The sequence below is a fragment of the Antennarius striatus genome, chromosome 14, assembly GCF_040054535.1.
Source record: "Antennarius striatus isolate MH-2024 chromosome 14, ASM4005453v1, whole genome shotgun sequence".
Classification (NCBI taxonomy): Eukaryota; Metazoa; Chordata; class Actinopteri; order Lophiiformes; family Antennariidae; genus Antennarius; species Antennarius striatus.
In genome coordinates, this window is record NC_090789.1 from 15,007,741 (window position 1) to 15,030,938 (window position 23,198).

Here is a 23,198-nt window from a genome sequence, read left to right on the forward strand (position 1 = left end):
CAGTTCAAACTGTCTACGCCTTTACAGTTTCATATCCAATCAATGATGTTATGCAAATAAGTCTACGATCAGCTATTTGTGAATGATCTGTCAACGATTTCCTAAAAATAAAAAGTCGCATTTTTTCTCAGCGTGGAGGTCCCAAACGGCTTCCATCTCAGAAGATTACCCAGTAGCCGCTGACGGCTCTTACGGTGACCGATCAAGTCCAGTATTACTATTTACTTTTACACTTTTCATTTGTTTTTGGAAAAAAGAAAAGGAGTTCAAGTAAGCGAAATACATTCTTTGTTGTACAACATGACTCTTGTTACTTAGGGCGACATAACTACTGCAGAGACCTTGCGTGTTTGGCTGTGCAGCGGCATAACGTTGTTAGCTCGTTGGCTCACTTGCTAGAAAGCTACGCGATAGCTTAGCTAACCTCATTCGGTGATACAACCTCGAGACAAGTCGGGACAAGAGCAGGTCAGTGGCCGGAGCACGTAGACGTTCATGTAAACAATGATTCCACACAGTATGCGAAACAAGTTACCTAAAGTACTGATGTACATTTAGTTATCTTTCTTTAAGTGATGTTGTGAATGGACAGCCTCCTTTTGGTTTTTCGATCGGCACCGTTGCCTGGTTGTTGTTGCTAGCCAATGTTATGTGGTTGTCTGGCTCGTTAGCCTAGCTTGGCTTAGTGATTTCCCAGCGTTTGTCATAAAAAATGATTGCCTGTTATTAATTTGCGGAATGGAATTCTGGAAATATATATCATCGTAGAATGTGATTTCATTGGATTAAAGTTTTAGGTATTGTACGTTTGTTAGTGTGAGTTACTAATCATGAGCTCAGCTTCTTCGTCTTGACGAGTAGCCTCAGCTATCCCGTACTGTGACACAGTGGAGCAAGTTAAAGCAGATATTTTTAAGATGTCTGTTTTTACGTCATTAATGCTACAATATATATAGTGAAGTCTTTTTTTTAAACACATATAACTAACATGAACAATTATGCTACATAACCGGTATATGTTAACGTCAATACCGGGCCTGTCTTCAGCGCCATTTTGTTTTGTTCTAATAAAATCCTTTTTTCTGCGTTATCCTGCAGAAATGAGGGATAGGTAACGCTGTGTTTCACGAATCAAATTTTGACGGTGCTATATGATTCAGTACATAGTACTTGAGTGTGGAACCACTGTAAACTAATGCTGTAAATAATAGAAAATGCATTATGAAACATCAACGCATTCCCCCTCCCAACGGGAAGGCCGAGGCCGCTGTTAGCTAATGCTAGCACTGCAGTAATAACCACAGGACTGCTTTGGAATGTCCTGGTGACCTCAGGAGGTCTTCACTTGTGTTGTTGGGAATGGTTTCTGATATCAGAGTCACCAACACGTTTTTGCCCACAAACCATTGTGTAGGTAGTTTTTATGTGGTCAACATTTGTCGTTAGCTTGAAGCGTCCCAGGCCTCTTTGTGGTAACGTTACACGGTGCTGCAGTCTGTAGCCCGGTGGTGTAGCTGATGGCTGCGTTAATCCCCACACAAGATGTAGTTGATCAGCCATCCCACGACCTAATTTCCTAATCTCATCTGGCGGTTCAGGAACGATGCAGTGCCGCCGTTCACTCCTTTTTGTTTCATAGAACGCTGTGTCCCTGGGATGTATTTTATTATTTTTCCAAAGACCATGCATTTAGTCCTTACTTATATTACGGTCGTGTAGCTGAAGGTAGTTGGCTTCACCATTTGTGTTGCTGTAACTGTTTGACTTTCTTCATTGCAGAATGATTTGATTTTCATATTGCAGAACTTTTTTTCCCAGTATATTGCTGATAGCCATGTTGTTGCGGTCTGATTGAGCTACCACGTCTTGTGACTTCACTAAATTGTTGTACCTTGTAGCTTTGTAAATGTGCCATCCTCTCTATTAAATGGAAGAACACAAAAAACAGCTGTTGCTGATAGTATCTGTCTAACTCTATAATGACTCATTTGGTCATGAACTGTGAAGACCCGCACATATTATTACACCACTTCATTCATAACAACTGAAAGGGATAACTGATGTTTCTTGTATTATTTTATCTAATAATTACACACATACCCCCAGGGATGGCTTCACCTAAGAGTGTGGGCAACACTTTAACGTGCTGGATCCTAACAAATCCCTCTGCACTGGCCAGATGTCAGCACAGTTTTGTTTATTCATGTGTAGTAGAAAGAGTTCAAGCTAAAGGCCTGGAAGTTGCCATGGAGCCAACACAGTCTCAAGGCAAGGCATAGAAGAGTATTATTTAAAATGTGTTGCCATAGGAACTGTGTTGCAGCTATTCTCGTTTTCATGCGATGAGGTGATTAGTCATGAACTGTACTATTCGTATTAAAATGGACTTTGGCATATTGCTGATTTCACCCCAGCTACAATTTTTGTGAAGATTCAAATTCGAAAGGGAATATTTTCTGTTTATTTATTATTATGCCAAAACCAAACAACCTTCCCTGTGTGTGTGTGCGTTGCTTGCATGTGAATGCATGGGTATGGATAGATGGCTAGAGCTTTGGAGAGAGTTTGTGTTTATAAGTTATTTTATTGTAGAATTTCCATACAGGTCTGTTTAAATGTTTGGAGGGGTTTTAGGAGGTCATTGGCTGTAAAATACCTGTACTAATATTGCATTCCACAGACTTAAAATATGAATGAAAATATTTTTTAAATGACTTTATTGGAGGTAAATAACAAAAGCAAAGGCTGGTTGCACATAAAATGACCAGTGGGAAGGTATTCTTTGTATTTTTTGACTTCCAATGGATCTTTGTGTGAAATAGTTGTAGAAAATGTGTAAATCAATTAAAATTAAAGTGCTTGTTTTAAAAAGTTTTGGTGCTTCAGTGAGAGTCAGTCCCCTGCTGCACAAACAAAAGTATTTTTGAAAACTTTTTTCCTCCACCGGTTTCCAAGAAAATACACACAAGTACTGGTATGGAAATGATCTCAATATTTCATGAACACATTCTCAGCCTGTCAAAAAACAAACAAAATAAAAAACAGGTAACCTCATAAAGTCTGGTAACTAATGCAAACCACCAGGTAAGAAAAAGGATCACTGCAGCCAGAAGTTTGGCTTGTTCATACACATGTACGAAAACTGCATTTTTGAAAATCTCGTCTAAGGAAACTATTTTCAAATATAAATTTTCAAGAGCCAAAAGCCTCATTTACATGTAGACAGTAAGCCAAAACATACAGAAAACTATTTGAGTTTTCAAAAGTACCTGTGTCGGTGTAGTAGGAGCCTCAGTGTAGGTGATCAAGGACACAATGCAGTTTATCCAACCTGTAGCCTCCATTTACTTAGATTTAAAAAAAAAAAAAAAAGTACAGTAATTTGCCATCCAGTGACAGTTGTGACATGGAGGCACTTGTACTAGGGCTGTCTTATTGAATTAATCTCTATTTCATAATTTGTCAATACATTGATTATTTTTTGCATGAGTTGATGTAGTGTAAAGAGTGATTTACTTGAAGTTAGTTCCAATTTCAATATGAAATGCATTTGGATTTTTATATATAAAATTGCATCCACTAACAATGGGGTGACATGGACCTAAAAAAACCAATATTTCAATAAATATATGATACAATATTTTTGATGATGAAAATGTTTTAAAGTGTAGTTTTACACAAGTATTGTTTTATACCAGTGTAAAATACACATGTGCTGTTGACTGCAGTCAAAAACAAAAATGTCAACAAACAAGTTGTCTTCAAATGTTCAGTTTAAAACTTAAAATATTTTGAATTTGAGTTCTCTATAGAATATTCACATACAGCAAAGTATAAACTTCAAAGCTGCAGGTTGAAAGTATTAAATAGCAAAGAGTGCTGTCTTGGAAGAATATTTCCTTGATGAAATGTGACATCGGTGATCCCACTTGTCAAAGACTTGGCAAAATTGTTTTGAACCAGCGTGAATGTTTTGTGTTAGGCTAGCATTAGCTGCTGAGCACTCCTCTCAAGCTTTTACACGTGCCTCGTTCTGTATTGGTGTTGAAATAAATTTGACGTTTTCCCCCTTTTTGTTAATACAATTGTCTTACACTGTTTGCACATTACTGTGGTTTGTTCTGTAACTGTTCTTTTGCACTCAAACTACTTCAACATCAAAGTCGCTACATTTTTTAGGATTAACTCTTTCTGTGAACTTCTTTGAGCCATGCTTCCACTGGTGTTTCTTGCACCATCAGGATTGTATGTGGTGCACTGAGTACAATAAACTCATGACACGATTACTCTAACAAGCCAGTAGTAGTTTTATACCTTATTAATAATTGTACTAGTATTATGAACAGTATCATATCACCCATACCTAGCTTCCGTCAACACCAAAGTCTATGTTAAAAACTGCTTATTGCGTTCAAATAACGTAAAGTGGTGGTATACTAATCATTCGCATCTGTTGTAGATATTAGAAATGCAGAGGTTAAGACTTTTTGAGGGTAAACAAGAAATAACGACAAACCCATGTCAGTGAGTAGACATAAATGGGGCAGAAATGCATGAGAATCAGAATGAATTCTAGTCAGTGATGCAGTTCTCTAAATTTGTTCTGTTTTCTGTTATTCTTCCTCGATCTTTGTTGTTTAAGTTTATTAAAATGAGCCAAGTAAACTTGTGTAGACCTTATTCATTATTTGGATATGAGGATTGAGTTGTTTGTTTGTTTGACATTGAATGGATTCATCAATAGTATTTAAGGAGCTTCTTTCACAATTAACTTGAATCAGATCATCATGAATAACAGATATTAAATGTTGTGTGATGGTACAAGAGCTGTTTTTCAAACTGTACTTTGAAGAATGTAACAAAGTGCCAAAGGCCAGTTTGTGATCTTACATAGTTACCTGCATCACAATGGACCCAGATCCCTGTCCTGTTTGTTGGTGTATACAACTTCATGAGCAAAGAGTTGTTGTGAGGACAACATCTTTCACTGCACTCGCCCTGGCCATTTTATTATTGTGAATTATCTGTCTAAACAATACGCACACTTTTACTGTATTTGTTTTTATTTTTTGTAGATCTAGTTTCATTGTCTGTACACTCTTCCTCAGAGATGTGTGTAATAGATAGATAGAGTTGATGCGTTGTTGCAGCATCATCCACTTACTGTCTTCAAAGTCTCAGTATGATAAGCGAACAAGCTTATCATACTGACAGCCTTGTGATCAATATCACAAGGCTGTCAGATGACCAACTACACTGTGTGTGAAATATATTTACCCAAACTGATCATTGGTCCTAAATTTCAGCTGTTTAAAAGTCTGCTTAGACCAGACTGTTTCTGTGCCTGCAACTTTAAATGCTCATGAGCTCCATCATCTCTGCCTGTGACATGCCCCTCTCATCGAGAGGAAGTGTTTAAAGGCACAGTGAAGTCAAAATTAACCAGGTCTGTATTTGAAGTACATAAGTTTAAAAAAGGCTTGGTGGCATTTTTTATTTTTTTTATGAGCAATGGGGACTTAGAAAAACTAAATTTATCGTTAGTTATGGAGCGCACCATGACAGCTGAAGTGACGCAATCGTAGACATCGGGGTGAATCCATATTAATACCGATAAAGCAAGCAACAACGTAACGAGCTGACATTTTCACTATTATTTATCAGGATATCGCCTAAAATCATGTCATCATCATCAGATACTGAACCCACCTGGGGGTGTAATTATCCCCCATAATTATCACTTAATGTATGCGGAGGTTGTGAATTTACCGACATCTAGCGACTCATCCCAGGTTACTTCATCTGAATCAGATTCTGACAGAGGTATCGAACTAATTATCGTGTCCTGTTTTGGTTTACTGTGTGTATGTAAAAGTTGATCGTGCTACCGATGCTAACGAGCTAGCCCGTCAATGAGATTTTCCATATTATGTTAGCATTGAGCTAACCGCTATTCGTTACTGTTAGACTGTGTGGAATCAATAGCGACTCTAGTTTATATTATTATGTCTTGTATTTACGAATATATAAGAATCAGGGCCTGACATGCTGTTTTTGTATGTTTTATTTCAGTTTCACAGATCTTCTCAGTAAAATGACCTGTCTATCACTTCTGATATTGTCTGCTTTTTCGCAAGTGCCATAATCATGCGATAATCTGGCCATAAAAACATTTATAAAATATCTTCAGTATTTACAGACATCAATTAATTATCCACTAAACCTCGGGAATTCTGAATAAATGCAATGGGTTATCCAAAAATGATCTTACCTTCAAATGTCTTTGGAAATCATCTGGGTGCCCATGGCAGATTCTTGGATCTTTGGTCATTTTGACCCTGTTCTTCCGTGCTCTCCATCTCCTTCCTAACTTCCCAGAAGGTATTCTGAAGAATATGTTCTTGTCTTTGTGTTTTTGTCCTGTTGTGTTGGCACAACCGTTCACCTCACACAGGTAACCATGTTCTTTATCGGGTTAATGGCTTCAGTGATCGCACTCTGTTCTAATGACTGCCCTGACAGATGAAACGAAATATATTGCCAATGACGTATGACGCCCACGTGACCACTGGACGCGGAAGCTGCTGCACCGCAGATTTTAAGGTCTTCTGAAAAAAGGATGATTTCTTCTATTTTTCACAATGATGAACAACATATATGTCACTTAAAATGCGTTTACTGTCCATTTTAATAGTAACATGGGCTGATGTTTACAGGCAACGTAACCGGTATGTCATTGAAAGTGAAACTACGGGTCCTTGTTGATTTGTACAACTAACCTCTGAGCAGCTTGCGTGTCTAAGCAGCAACATTGTGACACGCTGCTACCGTACGGCTGGACACACCTCACATCACCTCACATCACCTCGGGGATGTACACACCCTTTATACGGGGAGAGGGGAGTGTTCTCCCACAGACAGGGCTGGGCTGTGAAAATTACTTCTTACGTTACATCACGAAAGGAGTGATTCTATTTATGTGTGAGCACCGTTTCTTGAGTTTGTGGGCTGTACATTCAAAGCTGGACCCGGTTGTTTTCCTCATTGGCTTAGGAGTTGGTGGGTTTAGGGCAGGCCACCATGTAAAAGACCAGAAAAAATGTGTTTTTCACACCACATCATATGGTCAGGATTTTGGATGTGAGATGGTTTCTGTTTTTGGTAGTTTTTGCATGCATACTTGTATAATTAATAATATACTAATAGTAGTATCTTTTCAGTGTATATTGTATAGTATTGCATCAATCTATATCTTGTCTTCTTCATTCTCTTTTGTCTTCAGTCTCAGGGCTCACCATACTCAATGAGCGGACAGCGCAATGTCAGAGCGCTCTGGGCAAACTGCAAAGGGGAAGGAAGGCAAAACCAAGTATGCGTCTCTCAATTTGTTTGATACATACAAAGGAAAGAGCCTTGAAACACAAAAGCCTGTTGGTGAGTATCTGGGATAATACCTGTCACTTTGCGCAGCTTCTGTTGGGTGGTTTTGTTTGTTTTGTTGCAAAAAAAGGATCAACGGTCATTTTGTAACTTAAGATGTAGTGTAGTATATAGCAACAGATCTGTGTTTTCATTTTCCCTTCAGTGTTACGTCAATTCATTCACTGCATTTGACATCAAAAGATTTTTGACTTGCTGTCTTTGTAGTTTCTGTTCTGCTCGAGCAGGAGTGTAAGTATCTGGACTTTTTTCTTGACAGACTCTGTTAAGATGTTTGAGGTGTCACTAAATCAAGAAACGTTAGTGTCAAAGTGTCTGTTCTTCTTGACACATATTTTCATTAAAAGCTTGTTTTCTCAGTTATTTGGTCAAGAACCGGTGTTCTTGGTGATTACTAACGATCAGAAAAAGGTAGAAACAAAATGATGAAAGACGAGTTGACTCTTTCTTGTGGTAGTTTTGGTGTTTATGTAGTCATAGTACACAATGTTCTGTGGGACTTAAATGCTTTAAAACCGATTGCAATGTGGGGATTGCTGCTCGGAAAACGGCTGGCAGCGAATCAGTTGAAAGTGCCTTGCTGTGCTGTGTGATGTCCCAATAACCAAATACCGTAACCTTGATGCATTAGGCTACTCTCCCTAATTGTTGTGTTACCAATTTGCAGTTCATGAAGTGGATGATGCTGCAGCTTCTGACTGGCTAAAAACCTGCTTTTGCAGAGTGAAATTTTATTTCCTACACTGTGTTTAGGCCCCTAATGGAGTAATAGTAATCCAAATCCAAGCTCTTATTTGGACTAGTTTCAAGTGCTGGATCAATAATTGATGATAATATGTAAACATTTCTTAACAGTAACTCCTTCTAAAGGCAAATTTTCATCATATCCAATTTAGTGATATGTGGAGTATCTGACAGACATGTTTTTGTTAGTGTATCATAACTGTAGCCACATAGAAAAGAATAATAATGACTAGCTCACAAGCCGTCATGTGTTGGTTGAGCCTCAGAGTCCCTGAGCTTGAGCAGAAACAGAGGATTACTTGTGAATGCTGCTGGTCTGTGGCGAGTCCCCAGTCTATTTTATTCTTTATTCAGGAGCTCCACTCCAGGGCTAAACAGTTGTCCCCATTGCCAAAGTGCAGGCACACCTTTACGCCAGGCTCCACCTGGCACCCATTCTTGTGATACCTAATGACTACTGTTGTCTTCCCTGTATCAGTTCCCCCCCGCCATGGCCTACAGTCTCTTGGTAAAGTTGCCTCCGCACGGCGCATGCCACCTCCTGCCAACCTGCCCAGTCTGAAGGCGGAGAACAAAGGCAACGATCCCAACGTCTCGCTCGTTCCCAAAGACGGCACAGGATGGGCAAGCAAACAGGAACAAGCAGACCCAAAGAGGTAAGTCATCTTGCTTTTGCAACCAATCTACCATACAAATTTTAGGCTTTAACATCTTATAAACAGTCAGTAAAATTGAAGCCTAATTGTACCTAAATAACCTTGTGCTTTCAGTACCGATGCATTGTCAACACAGCAGCCGGAATTGCAGCAGCCTGTGGCTTCATCGATGCCTACACCGACCCGCCCGAGAACCCCGCCAGCTTCAGAGGTATCAACACAGGGAACATGAATCCAACGTTACACTGATGACTATTTAACCAGGTTGATATATATATAGAAGTTTACATGTAATTGTATTTTTCCCCCTCACCAGGCTCTGGTGTCAACCACAACCCAGGCCGTAGGGGCAAGGTCCTGGGCACAGGCCAGTGTTATACATGGACCAGGGGATGGTGAGTCTTCATTTTTGTTTTTCCCCTTTGAATTTCTATGGAATAAGTTATTTTGTTGCATATGTATAGCTTTCTGAGGGGAAAAACTCCTCTGCTCTTTCTGTAGGTGGAAAGGGATCAAACCAACTGTCGCCATTCTCTCGCGAGGAATTTCCCACCCTGCAGGCGGCTGGCGACCAGGACAAAGCTGGCAGAGAACAGGGCACTGCAGATCAGTGGTATGGGCCCGGACCAAGCCTCCGCCCCCAGAGTGAGTCAAGTCTGCTTAATCTCCAATAATTGATCACAGAGTGATGTGATTAAGTCACTGTGAACAAAATATTATTTTTGGGAAGGCTTCTTTTTGTGCAGAGAGTATGCTGAAAGATTTGGCTAGTGCCTCAGTTGGTAACATGGAGGAAATAATAAAATACTAATAAAGATTTAAATTGAGTTGTGCGTAGAGTGTGGTACTGGTTTTGTGTTGCTGACTGCATTAGATTTGAATTTAGAAGATTTTTAAGCACAGCAGTTTCCCATTTATTTAATAACAATATGAACAGATTCAAACTGATATTTCAAAGTTCAGACAAGAGCGTCACCTAAGTGTGTTTTTTCTAAAGTTGCATCTGTGGTCTTTCTTCTTCAGACGTTACAAGTTGGCGGGACGGTGGGGGCCGACCCATGGCACCCACCCTCTCTGGGGAGGGGGCTGTGGAAGGTGGCGCTGGTGGGGCTCTTGTGATGGATGGGGCAGCTGGAGTCCCACCTCCAAACTCTCAGTCCCATGGGCCACCTAGAAACCCTCCCGCAGGCAGCCCCGCCTTGCCCCTGCCCCAGCCCCCCGTGGGTCCTGGGTTCCCCCAATACAGAGGGATCATGCCTCCACCCTTTGTAAGTTTTTCCTGCCTAGATTAGATTTTTCTTATAATGATGACACTGGAGTAGAATTGCCTATCATTTATTATATTTTGCTTCCTTTGTAGATTAAAGGTTAGCCACCACAGCTATTCTCAAGACAAACTTCCTTCTTAACACAAATCTACATTAAATTCCATCTGAGTTTCCTTTTCTTCTTTTAGATGTTTCCTCCCTACCTGCCCTTCCCGGCCCCCTACGGCCCTCAGGGTCCCTACAGGTACCCAGCTCCAGGGGAAGGGCCCGCTCCACGGTATGTTCACTACCAATTAAGTTTCGAATGCTTGTAAGGCAAAGTGCTCTCTCTCATCTAATTGGGTGGGACACTTTCCTGGTACTGTTCAGGGTGCCGTGCCAAACATGGAGGCAGGCCGTATGCGGCCTGTGGGCCATAGTTTGGGGACCATTGAAATAAATGAATAAAAAGACAAGGCTGGAGGACGGTGTGGCAGATCTCTCCTATCAGTATCACACTTATACACTAGCGTAGTGATGAACTGATTCTCGCAGAGCTCACTAAATTCACTGTAGCTGTGACAGCAAAAAAAAAGAAAAGAAAAACATACATTTTTGTCAAATGTAGACGTCTAACTTAGTCATATATTTGTGAAGACAGTAAACCCTCACTTATTCGTGTTTATTAGTAGGTAGTCACGTGATACCATATGCACATGCTATTGGCTGACAGCATCCGTGTGTACGCTGCGTTCCAAGACTCACGGAATGCAGCGCACTTCCATGTATTAAAGAAACACTTTTTCTAATACGAAGTCTTTTAAACAGTCTAAGAGATGGGAAAAGGTAATACAGATAGAAGGGGGTTCATGAACGTTTAAATTACTGTAAATAATAAGATAAATAGTTTGTCCCTATATCAAGGAATTTCATTTTTCACGGGCTGTCCTGGAACGCATGAACCGCGAGTATCGAGGAATTACTGTAATTTATTATTCTACAGTCAAAACCACTGTACAGATGTTTGAGGTGTCACGAAATCAGAAATGTTACAGTCAGTCATTGTTGCTGCTCGACAGTTCACAAAAAGATAATGTTCTGTGTTTTGGTCAAAAACTGGTGTTTTTGCTGAAACCACCTTATGCTGATTACTAAAGAATGGAAAAAGATGGATACAAACTTTTTTCCTGATGAAAGAAGAGTCTATTCTTTCTTTGGTCTTTTTTGGTGTTTACATAGTCATAGACACAATATTCTGTAGGTCTTTAAATACTAACCAGGTGCGGTTCCCGCTCTGAAAATGGATGCTACTGAATGAGTTATGGCCATGTGTCACTTTTCCCCTTACAAAAAGCCTCCTTCCATGTTTCAGGTTCTCTCGTGGGCAGGGTGGTCCTGACAACAAGCCTCAGGGCGGCTCACGTGACGGAGGTGGAGAGGTGGTGAAGAGACCCTCTATCCTAAAGCAGGATGACCTGAAGGAGCTGGATGAACTTGACCATGATGGAGATGAGGGCTGGGCAGGTAAAAATTAAAGCAACATTTAAATATACAACTAACCTATAGAGTTAGTGAAATTAGTGGTAAAATCAAAGATTATTGGGAAACCCAAAAGGGAAATATATGAAATATAAATAATAACTTAAGATTTGTAGAGAATGTATTGAGTAAAAGCTTTAAAACACACTGATGTCCATTTAAATGTAGGATAAATATAACTGGTACTAAGGAGTAAAACATTTTCAGCTAATTCACTCGGAGCGTGGCTAACAGGAAGTGCACCACACTCGCCTGTCTGTCAGTGGGGAGATCTTAAGTCCAGTTGCATGTTTTGTTTTGTTTATTTTTACAGGAGCTCATGAGGAGATTGACTACTCCGCCAAGTTGAAGTTCAGTGATGATGAAGGAGATGAGGAGGGGGAAGACGAGAAAACAGAAGTTAACAATGACTCGCGGTAGGTGACCGAAACCATTTTAACGAACACGGCGTTAACTGAGGGAAGAATCTTGCAATCGGTCAAGAACAGAAAGAAACACCGATAAATGTTTGGAGCATTGGGGAATGTCTGCCGAGGCGCTGGCAGCCAATGAGTTAATGATATCGGCAAATTATAGCAATAAGTTTTTTGTCTGATAATTGGAATGTACTTTTCATATAATAATAGTAATGATGATGAAGATGGATGATGATGATGATACTGTTGTCCTCAGGGAGCAGCAGCGGTCCCAGGACGTCCCTCCAGCAAACTCTCGCTCTCGAGCCTCAGACAGCGGCGGAGACGCTCGCCACACTCCTTCTAATACTGACAACGGTCCCCAACCCCCCTCCAGCAAGCCAGGATGGGCCGAGGAGGGAGGCAGTGGCTGGGGGGGGGCAGGAGCACCATCCAACTACCAGGTAGGGACGCTGAGCAACAGTGACAAGGTGTTGGCCAGACCGGCCACACTCAATGAGTGAAAACATGACAACCTGTGCATTCTGCTAATCCCAGACTTTCTGTGGGCCGACGTATGTTAGTGTATGTGTTTGTGTCAGTGTAGATTATTGTGGTGGACCATGGCTAACTGTGTCTGCCTGTATACAGGGGCGTAGGCCTGGATTGGGTGGTTCCCGGGAGCAGCCCTCCCCCCCACCTGGGCCGCTCCTTGGACAAGGGCCTCACTCCTTTTATCGACAGGTAGTCATCTGACTGGGGCCTCATAGACAAGTCATTTCTATCATTATCTCATTTTCCGCCCACAAGTCCCGTGAAAAACAATCTTCAGTCTTAAGTTTGCTTTTTATCTTTTTGAGTTTTTATCATACAGTCAAACCTGTCTGAGGAAAAAAAACACTCAAAGGTCTTTGTCTGTGGAGGTTCTCAGTTATCCGGCTCATAGTTATCCAAAGCTGTTTAAATCAATCCACTGGACTTTAAGAAAGTTTCTTGAAAACGTTTCGCCTCTCATCCAAGAGGTTTCTTCAGTTCTGAGGGAGTCTCACGGAACACAGCGCACGCAAGGAGCTGTCAGCCAATAGCAAGTGCGTACGGTATCACGTGACTACGAAAAATCCGCCATGTAGTGAGCCGTGCATCTTGAAGCGCAAATAAACGAAGGATTACTGTATTTCTAACATCATGTGGTCATAATTTGATGTCATCAAGTGTCTTGATTTCTGAAATTCGACATCTGACCCCAAATTGGCGTCTCACTGGATGATCAGACATCTTCCGACTGTTTCCCTGCTAAATTCTTTTTCTTTCGTACATGTCGTCTTCATTCATGCACTGACCACTTCTGTCCATTGTTCTATCCACCCTACGGAGAAAATCCAAACATGACTTCAGGGATTTTTTTCCATCCATTTCTCACCTGTGGTGTTTTTAAACATGACGCTGTCACCCACTATCATGTTGGCAGCAATACTCTGTTTTATTTGAAACTCTCCGGCCAGCCAGTGCCAGCTGTGCTGTGGCTTGACATGAGTTGTCCTCAAGCTAAGGAGCACGATCCTGTAACATTGGTTCGGTGTTTGGGCCAAGTCAGGAATTAATGTCACTGAAAAACTCCCACCAGTTAGCTGGTTTCTCTGTTTGCTGTAAGTCAGGAGTTTGTCTTCCTGCTGCATGTAGTATTGGTTTTGTAGATGTCCAAGTATTCTCTCCTTCTCTTGAGATATTTAATTTTAAAAAACTACCACATGGTGGGTGTCATCAGTGATTGACGGCCTGCAGGTCTGGTTGTGGTCGCATTGGATGTTTATACAGACAAATGAATTCACGTAGATAAAAACGGGGCTGTCATTATGAGCATGTGGTCACTAGACCTGGTTTGACTGTTGACTGGAATCATTTATCAAACATTTTTCCCAAAAAGACTACAGTCATGTGGATGGTTAAAAATTACATGATAATATATCAGATATTCTCTGCCTGTTCAGGACCGGTCCCACAACCAGGGCTCTACTGTAGCTCAGGGGAAACCTGGTCCTGCCCAGCATCAGCAAACAGCTGGAGGCTCCAATCCTCCTCCCCAGCCCGGCTTGCTGGTCCACGGCGCCCAGGGAGATGATGAGGATGAAACTTGGCGTCAACGCAGGAAGCAGTCTTCCACCGAGATCTCTGCCGCGGTAGAGCGAGCCCGTCGCCGCCGCGAGGAAGAGGAACGTCGGATGGAGGAGGAAAGACGCGCGGCGTGTGCAGAGAAGCTAAAAATGCTGGATGAGAAGCAACAGCAGCAGCAGGGCTGCAACGCGGGTAGCGGTGGGAGCAGCAGTAAAACTCCCAGCCTTGATGGAAATTCCACCGCTGCCACAGCGAGAAGCCGGAGCCCATCCATTTCAGCTTCTTCCCCCAACGTCAGCCAGCCCCCATCCCCCTGCGTGGATCCAGAGGAGCCTCCAGCGCTAAATGTCCAGCAAGGGCCCAGTCCTGGAGCCGGCGACCGCCAGCGGGCCAGCAGCAACAGCAGCTATGACTCCAGTGCAGGTGAGGACTTCTTATTAAAAGTAACTTGTTAATGTTGCTGTCGCTGCATTGCCCACTCAGAAAAGTAATTTGGTTAAAGAATTATGTGGTACAGACAGATGTTTGAGCTGTGATTGCTATTTTTGCATGAATAATGTCTTCCGTTAAAGAACAACAACAATAGGCTTACCTTGAACAGAAACAAATCAAGGATTTATCCTATCTGGCTTAGTCTTGTAATTATCACAACACCCACCAGCTCACAAGACCGGTCAAAGAATACCAAGCCTTAATTCACCGGGTTAAATTTGAATACAGTGATCAGCATGTTTTTGTGATTTATTTCTGACACACAGCTGCACGTTGAGTAGCAAAACCTTCATTCATTCCAAAACAGACCGAAAATTACAAAAACAAATAGTAAATCACTAATATATTCATTTATTCAGCCAACTCTAGTACCTTATACATATTTGAAAAGCCTACCAGACATCATTTGACAACATGAATTAAACTGATTAAAAGAATTAGTTAAAGCTGTTGGTCACAGCTATTGCATGAATAAAACTCAATTACATGGATGGACTAGGCAAAGCGCCAACAGAAGGAGGTCCATTCACAATTCAACAGTCGGTTTGATGTTAGACACGCTGTACAAACGGCTGGGATCTCCGTCATGGCTCAAGACACGCTTCCCATCAGCTTTAAGGTGTCCGTTTTACAAACTTTGAGTTTGTTGAGCTCAGGAGAAGTTATAAAAATGGTAATGCACTTGGGGACATTTAGAAGAAATTGAAAACTTGTCCTCCTGTTAGTGTTTGTGCATGAGCGCTCAGTCGCCGGGGGGCTGAGGTAGTTGATTAGCAGTTTAAAAATGCAGAACGACTTCCTATTTCTATTCTTAGAGGTGAATGGGATCACAAGATTGGTTTGGATCTTGTGTTTTTTTTGAGTCATCGATCAGTTTAAATTTCATGTCCAAAAAAACAAAAACATTAGATAATCACCACTTGATGGGGGTCCATTCATTACTTGAAGAAGAAACTTATCCATGGTCTTAAAGCGATGTTCAGAGCCCCATGTTTTAATGAAATCAAAACAAAACATCCATATTCAGATGTTTAAAGTGCAGGATATGGCACGAGGATGCCTACTTTTTTTTTTTACATGAAAAGAAATCTCCATACACATCATTAAAAAATGCTAAATTTACAACATAATTAAGGATTTTTTTCCTCAAAAAAGATGACAATGACATCATCGTGTTGATGTGCTTAACGTGGCAGTTGAAATAAAGCTTCCCCCTTTTGCCTGATTCTTAATTCAACCTTGCCAACCTACTTTCTTGCTCCAGAGGCTCACCAATCTACCCAGTCAGCTGTCACACAACCCCAGCAGCCCACCCTGGACCCACCTTTACCAGGAGAAATTAAGGAAGAGACCGCGGGCAGTCCTCACGTTCGTTCTGGAAATGGAGGCGAAAGAGGAGTTGAGTCAGTGAAAATTGACAACATTGGTGGAGGAGCTGGTCGTCCAGCTGGTGGACCTCCTGGCCAAGGTTATTCAAAGTACCAGAAGTCTCTGCCACCTCGATTTCAGAGGCAGCAGCAGGTTAGTGGTGTGGACTTGTCTGTGCAGTGGTTGAGAATTTAAAAAAAAAAAAAAAAGCTGCTACTAACGCGACCAGTGCAGGTTATACCAAACAGACTTTTGTGTTCATTCCTCTTCAGGAGCAGCTGTTGAAGCAACAGCAGCAGTGGCAGCAGCAACAGCAGCAGCAGCATAACCAAGCATCTCAAAGCCAGCTGTCCCCCCAGCCCCAAGCCCCACAGGGTCCCACACCAGGTTCAACACCCCAGTCTGGACCTGGACCCAAGCAAGGCGGACCTCTGTATCAGCCTGGCAGTATGGTTCGACCTCCTCCCCTGCCTATGAATTTTGACCCTCGCTGGATGATGATGTCCTACATGGACCCCCGTATGATGCAGGGACGCCCCCCACCAATGGACTACTATCCGGCTGGGATGCACCCATCAGGTGAGTGGAAGCAACATTATCAGACAAATTACTTGTCTAATTATAGTAGAGAAGGTTGGATGTTGTGTGGTGAGCCAGATTTATTTTATAGGCTTTTTCTTAAAAACAAAAATTCACCGCAGGTCTTATTGGGCGTGAGAGGTCTGACTCTGGGGGCTCTGGTTCAGACCCCTTTGACAGGCAGCAACAGCATCCAGGGCACCCTCACCGCGGAACACCCCCCATGGATCCTAAGTTGGCTTGGGGTCAGGAAGTATTCCCTGGTGGAGGGGAAGGTCGCAGCCTCGCGTCCCCCCTCAGGCAGAAGCAAGCTTTGGAAGATGATGAAGGAACCAAAGGACCCAGGTATGAACTAAGTAACGATGAAGTTCAGCATGTTCCAGGTGAATGTCAAAAAGTTTTCTTGCTGAATTTTTACTTCATCATTATTGTTGTTTATGTTGTTTACTTTGTCTGGTCTTTGGTTTCCTTCTTGCTTCGACGCGTAGCATATACTGAGGGGAGTTACAGGATTCCTGTGACATGTGTTAATGAAACTTAAAATTAAGTTTATGTTCTCGACATACTAGAAAAAAGAAATCTTTATCTCAGCGAAACGATTTCAATTTGATGAACGTGTTTATTTATTTTAGGAGTGACACCCCTCCACACCGCATGCGAGAAGGGGCACTGGGACCGATTCAGCAGCCCAACTCTGGGACATCCAATCAGACTCCACCCCCAGTTGGCACTCAGGTCGGGCCCCAGGGTAGCGGCCACCACCCTCACCATTACATGAGCGGGCGGGGCAACTACAGCAACTTCCCCGACCAAGGTGGACGGATGATTCCTCATCAACAGCAACAGAGGGGAAGCGAGAGGGGAAACCAGCTGCATGGTTTCCCCCACCCAGATGAAGGGCGAGGGTCACAGCAGGGCCAGATCTGGGGAGCCCCGCACCCCCACTATGATCGTAACGGTCGAGCCGATCACCCTCCCGTTGAGAGCAATCACCATCACCATCACGGCCACCACCCCCAGCAGGCTCATTTCCCTCAGCACCGTGACAGAGTCGCCGAGGCCCCCGCCAAGAAGACGGACTCTTCGTCGCCGATCCAACAGCCCCCCCTTTCGTCTTCGAGCTCTTCGTCCTCGTCCTCTTCTGCGAGAGAAGATGGGAACGTCAAAGCCGCTCTGCGTCATCACCCATCCCAGAGAGAGAGCGAGGCCGGAAGCGGGCACGGCGTTGGTGAAAGAGGAAGCGGCGGCGGAGGTGGCAACGCCGGCAGCGGTCACGGGAAACCGGAGAAAATGGGCCTGGCTTACGCTCCTCACACCACAGTGACTGCGAGCCCGCCTCTCTCTCAACACGGCAGTCACACACAGTCACAGCAGCATCACCCACATCCTAAATCTAACCAAAGAGGAGCACGGGAGAGCAGGACAGAGACTCACTGGGGGCCACGACCGGGCAGCAGCAGTGCAGGAGGAGGCTCCTCTCATAACAGGAGGGCCAACAATGCAGGAGGCGGGGGCAACTCCCGCGGAGGGGAGGACTCTTCAAACACCGCGTCGGACTACAAGCCGTCCAATCAGACGGGAGGCTCCAACAAGAGGGCTGGTCCCATTAAAAAGCCGGTGTTGAAGGAGATGAAGAGAGACGGAGGGGAGGTGGACGCGGGAGAAAAAACAAATGCAGGCTTTGGAAAAGACAAAGAACAAGAGGGGGGCCAGTCTACGTCCACGAAGCAGGAAGCCTCCGTGTCCCAGAACACGTCCGCTCCGTCTAAAGACGAGTCAGCCCAGACGGCCAAACCCCGGAACGGAGGAAAGGAGCGATCCTCAGGGGGAGGATCGGGTAGGGGTCCCAAAGATGTCGACAACACATCAGGGTTTTCAGGGTCCTCCTCCAGGAGGGACCCGGACCGCTCCTTCGACAGAGGAGGCAACGCTCCCCACCACCAAGGAGTCCCTGTCAAAGGCGGCAGGGCCAGTCGCGGGCGAGGAGGAGAGTTCTTCGGGCGTGGCCGTGGTTACCGCGGTTCTTACACCGCCACTGCCGTGCCTGGCGGTGGCGGTCGGGGCAGAATGGGGGGTAGGAGTGGCAGAGATTACCGCCCCTCTGTTACGGTCGGCCACCACCACGAGTCCAAGGGTGAGAGTGGCGGCGGCGGCGGCGGCGGCAGACACGGTCAAGATCGGTCCCAGCATAACCCGGCTCGGGCCAGGAACCGTAGCGAAACCCGCAGCGAGGGCTCCGAGTACGAGGAGATCCCCAAGAGGAGGAGGGAGCGCGGCTCGGAGACCGGCAGCGAGAGCGGCGCCAGCGACCTCGCTCACTCCGACAAGGACGACGGCCAGAAACCCAACGCCAAGAACGGGTCCGACCGCGCCAACGCCACCAGCGGCGGCCCCGTGTCATCCGCGCCGCACAGAGGTCCACAGGCCCGGGTCTTCACCCCCAGGGGGGTGCCCTCCAGAAGGGGCAGGGGTGGAGGTGGTGGAGGAGGAGGAAACATGTACAGGGGGAGTGGCAATGTCGGAGGAGCGCCCGCGGGTCACCGGGTCGGACCCGGTTCGTCCTCTCACGGTGGATCTTCCAAGTCGTCAGGCCGAAAGCAGCAAGGCCCCCCTCCAACGTCTGGGCCCAAAGACTCGGGCAGGGGGGGGAACGGAGGAGAGAAGAAGGACAAGGTGTCAGACTCGAGTCAGATTCACAGTCAGGGGTCCAATCCCCATCAGACACCTCTGCCCGCAGCGATCCCCGTCACTCAAGGTTCCACCGAAAACGGAGTTGTGACCCAACAAGCTTCCACCACCAACCCCACGTCAAACTCAGGGGGGCCAAATCCGCTCCCCCTCCCATCTAACCGTGGATTCCCCCCCGGCGGTTTCGAGCGTCCGCCTCGACGCCGCCGTCACGGCCGTTCCCAGCATCAACAGGATAAGCCGCCCCGCTTCCGCAGACTGAAGGAGCGAGAGAACGCAGCACGCATTAACGGAGGAGTGGGGGTCATCGGAGGGGGGAGACCCTCGTCTCCTTCCCTGAATTCAGTTCAGGACAGTAACGGAGCCCCCGTCTCCGCTCCCACGACTGGCAACGCCCCGGCTACCAACCACAACAATGCAGTGACAAGCAACAGCGGTGGGGGGCACCTCAATAACGCAAACAGCCACCACCATCACCACTACAACCAGGGCAACGCCGGGCCGACCCACCCCCAGCACCCCCAGCACCACCACATCCACGGGGCGAAGTCCCCCGACTTCACCAACCAAAACTCAGACCAGGCCAACGAGGAGTGGGAGACGGCGTCCGAGAGCAGCGACTTCACGGAGTTCAGAGACAGGGAGGGAGGAGGGAAATCCTACTCCTCCCACCACCCCCACCATTTGGGGAGGGGGGGCGGTGGAAACGGAGGCGCGGTTGAGCGCGAGATGACGGGGAAAGAGCCCTCGGCTAACAAACGCAGCTTCTCGAGCCAGCGTCCCGGCATGGAGCGACAGAACCGCAGGGTCAACGCCGGTGGCGGGGGCGGGGGAGGAAGAGGTCACCGAGGCCCGCCCGGGGGCGGCTCCGGTGGCCCCGGTAACGCAGGGGGCAACCGCGGGGAGAAGCGGGGCAACTGGCCGTCCCCAAAAAATAGGAAGTGACGACATATTTTCAAAACATTGCAGATGAAACCGACATGCGTTCAAAACCACCACCTTACATTTTAATCCATTTATTTGATTTCATGGCTCTCTGTCGACATCCCATAAACACGTCGTATTGTACAGTATGAGGAGACGGTATTCATTTTAAGCCCTTCACCCACCATATCATCTCTTGTCCTTTGCATTAATCTGCTATCTACCGTCCGTTATTGTAAATTTCTTCATTTGTTCCACTTTGTTCAGTGCTTCAGTTGTACCCCCACCCACCCCCCCTCCACCCCCCATTGCGTTCCCTTGAATTTCTCACCCCAGTTGGAATTGACAAGCATGAGGATGGAAATGCATGTGGTTTTTTACAGAGGCTGTTCACACATATCCACACATCACATATTCAAGCACAAACATGGAACACACGCCGTCACGTGAGCGCTCAATGAAAAGGGGATTAAATTGGCTTCGGGATTTGGGCTAATTTTTATATTTATGTACTTGTGTATTTTTCTACCACACTTTGGCCTTGAGTGGTATTCGGTAGTGCAGTAGTGTAGTACTGCATTACAACCCTCTCCAAGGGAAAAGAGTGCAGCCTCATCTTTTAACAAGAACAATGTAAAATAAGATGTTTTTGGTTCTTTTGGTGTTTTTTGTTGTCTTGTATCATTTCAGTTTATGCCTCTGGGAAATATTAGACATGTATTTGTTTGTTTCCTCCTCCTTCTAAAAGGCCGGTCATCTAAATACTTTATTACTAAATTACCCAATTCATGTTTCCGCTGACCTTTTGGTCTGCTGCAGAGTATTGTCTGATTTTACAAGACCAGCTGAAGTACTGATGCGTACTGATCATCTACACTCGCTTTGATTTGTCTGTCAATGTTTCTGCTGCTCCTTCACATCGTCAGTGTGTGACCCAGGTTGACCTGCACTGACTTTGTTTTATTTAGTCCTTCTTAGGAAATAAAAGCTCCTAGTAGTATCTCGTTTCTGCAGAAATTCTGCCCACAAAACCCCCAAGTTAACCCAAGGATGATAGTTTTACTCTTATTTTTGAATTTTGTTTACTCTATGAAGACTGTATTGCTAGCCTGATGGCTTTATTTTAACTACCAATGTTTTTTCATCAGTGGCTTCCCTTTTTTTTTTTTTTTTTTTTTGAGAATGAAAATGTAGGTCATAATGAAATAAAGAAAAAAAAGGTTTGACTTTCATAAAATTGTTTGCTTAAGTAGGTAAATGAAAACGTTGTAATAAGCACTCCTTGTAGAGTAACAAAAATAAATGGTTGCTGTTTTTCTTTTCTTTTTTTTGTGTTTATGGCCAAGTTACATGTGATGCAACAAGACAGGTACTCTGTCTGGGCCCAGAGTACAGAGTTACGCTGAGTGTTGTACTAGAACAACCCCTCTCTGTGCTCAAGTAGAGACTCTTCACACTATGAAGGACTGCTACTAAGAGCTCCTTGTCTGAGGAAGTATTTTTCAAAGAGTGTGTTCTCAGTATGGCTGTCGAGTACTCGGAGGTAATCGGTAACTCATGCTAAATGAATTTGGGACATTGCTGAAAGGGTGACAGAGTCTCGGGAGTCACCTCTACTGTTCATACTGTTTTGCAAGATTTCACTCGCTTCAAATAATACCGACCAGGAGCTGTTGGATTAAAGCAGGAAAACACTCACAGAAATAGTTTGTATCGTACGTGGAAAGACGTGGAATGGCACACAGCTGGAGGAACGACCGGGGACAGCGTCCAGTGTGAACTAAATAGATTAATGCATCTGCATCAGTTCTGTCACTGCTGTAAGTTGGGGTATGTTTGTTTACTGACAGTTTGAAGATTGTCTCTGGGATGTTATGAGTAGGGCATTTGATGATTTGTGTATGTGCGTGTGTGTGTGTGTTGTGTGTGTGTTTTCTGGTATCTGTAATAACTGGGGGAAAGGGTGGGGACCAGAGGGTTAACATGAATGGCAAACACTTTTTATTGCCTTGTTATGCCCACACTTGATTTAAACAATATTATTATAAAACGATAGATCTACATATATACATTCAGCTGTGTGTGTGTATATATCGATCATCTAAACAAAGAACATGCAACGGACGAGTTCACCAGTTCTGTCTTTTGTGTAATTTAAGCATATACATTCTTTAGCAGGCAAGTACAGTTGGACATATTTTATTTTTCACTTGAGCATGATCACACACCATTGGGTGCAGCTTGCCTTGCCTGTTACTGGTTTATACATAGATAGCTGAACACTTAACACTGGCTCAAAGAGTCCTTCATCCCTCCTTAACTCTTACTGTTGATGTGTGCATTATTTTATGTTCCCATGTTGAAAGAAACAAAAATCGTGTATTCCAGAAAAAAAAAATACTCAAAGATTGTACTGTTTCCAGCATTACCGAGGTACCTGGAGTGGTTCAAACTGCTTTTAGAATTAATGGTTTTATTAATGGAACCATAATATACACACATTTGTATATTGGTATGTATCCAAGTTTTGTCTACCCCAACTTACATTCCCACAAACAAATGTTGCCATTTTTAGTTCAAGGGAGCAATGTACAAGCAGAGAAGTGTCTTATTATAATAAAAGTATACAGAGAAGGCAAAGTTAAATAAACTACTTTTGATTTAATGGAATATGTCATTGCATGTCTCATTCATTTTTGGGAAAAGTGGAAGATTTTGAGCTATGGTAAGTTAACACCTGCACACGATTTACATCTCATAGCAGAAAAAATGTTCAAATGCGATTATTACAGGTATGAAGTGTGTAAAAGGACTGCAGCTGTAAGTCATATTTGTAGATCATGTCAATTTTAATCGAAATTGACCCAGATCTCATCTCTGGTTGTAAAGTTTTGATAATTTATGAAAAGTTAACCATACATCACAGGAACAGTGATTTCAAACAATTTTTTAGGGAGACACTCCTCATGTCAGTAATTTTAAATCCCATTTTCAGAAATATTGGTCATCTGTAG

The 23,198-nt window shown here is 44.1% G+C and overlaps 1 protein-coding gene across 2 annotated transcripts; it reads left to right on the forward strand.

Annotated features, from left to right (window-relative positions):
• Positions 1–140: 140 nt before the first annotated feature.
• prrc2a (proline-rich coiled-coil 2A) lies at positions 141–22,848 on the forward strand. Of its 2 annotated transcripts, none has more exons than XM_068332293.1 (16): positions 141–270; positions 7,283–7,434; positions 8,663–8,840; positions 8,955–9,051; positions 9,157–9,235; positions 9,342–9,485; positions 9,864–10,108; positions 10,297–10,385; positions 11,460–11,611; positions 11,940–12,042; positions 12,299–12,485; positions 14,010–14,556; positions 15,890–16,146; positions 16,266–16,572; positions 16,695–16,917; positions 17,205–22,848. In XM_068332293.1, the coding sequence occupies exons 2-16, from the start codon at positions 7,320–7,322 to the stop codon at positions 20,203–20,205; spliced, it is 5,724 nt and encodes a 1,907-aa protein (XP_068188394.1). In that variant the 5' UTR covers positions 141–270; positions 7,283–7,319; the 3' UTR covers positions 20,206–22,848. The 2 variants fall into 2 exon arrangements, with proteins under 2 accessions (XP_068188394.1, XP_068188395.1); XM_068332294.1 differs by lacking the exon at positions 141–270 and adding an exon at positions 342–468.
• The last annotated feature ends 350 nt before the right edge of the window (positions 22,849–23,198 follow it).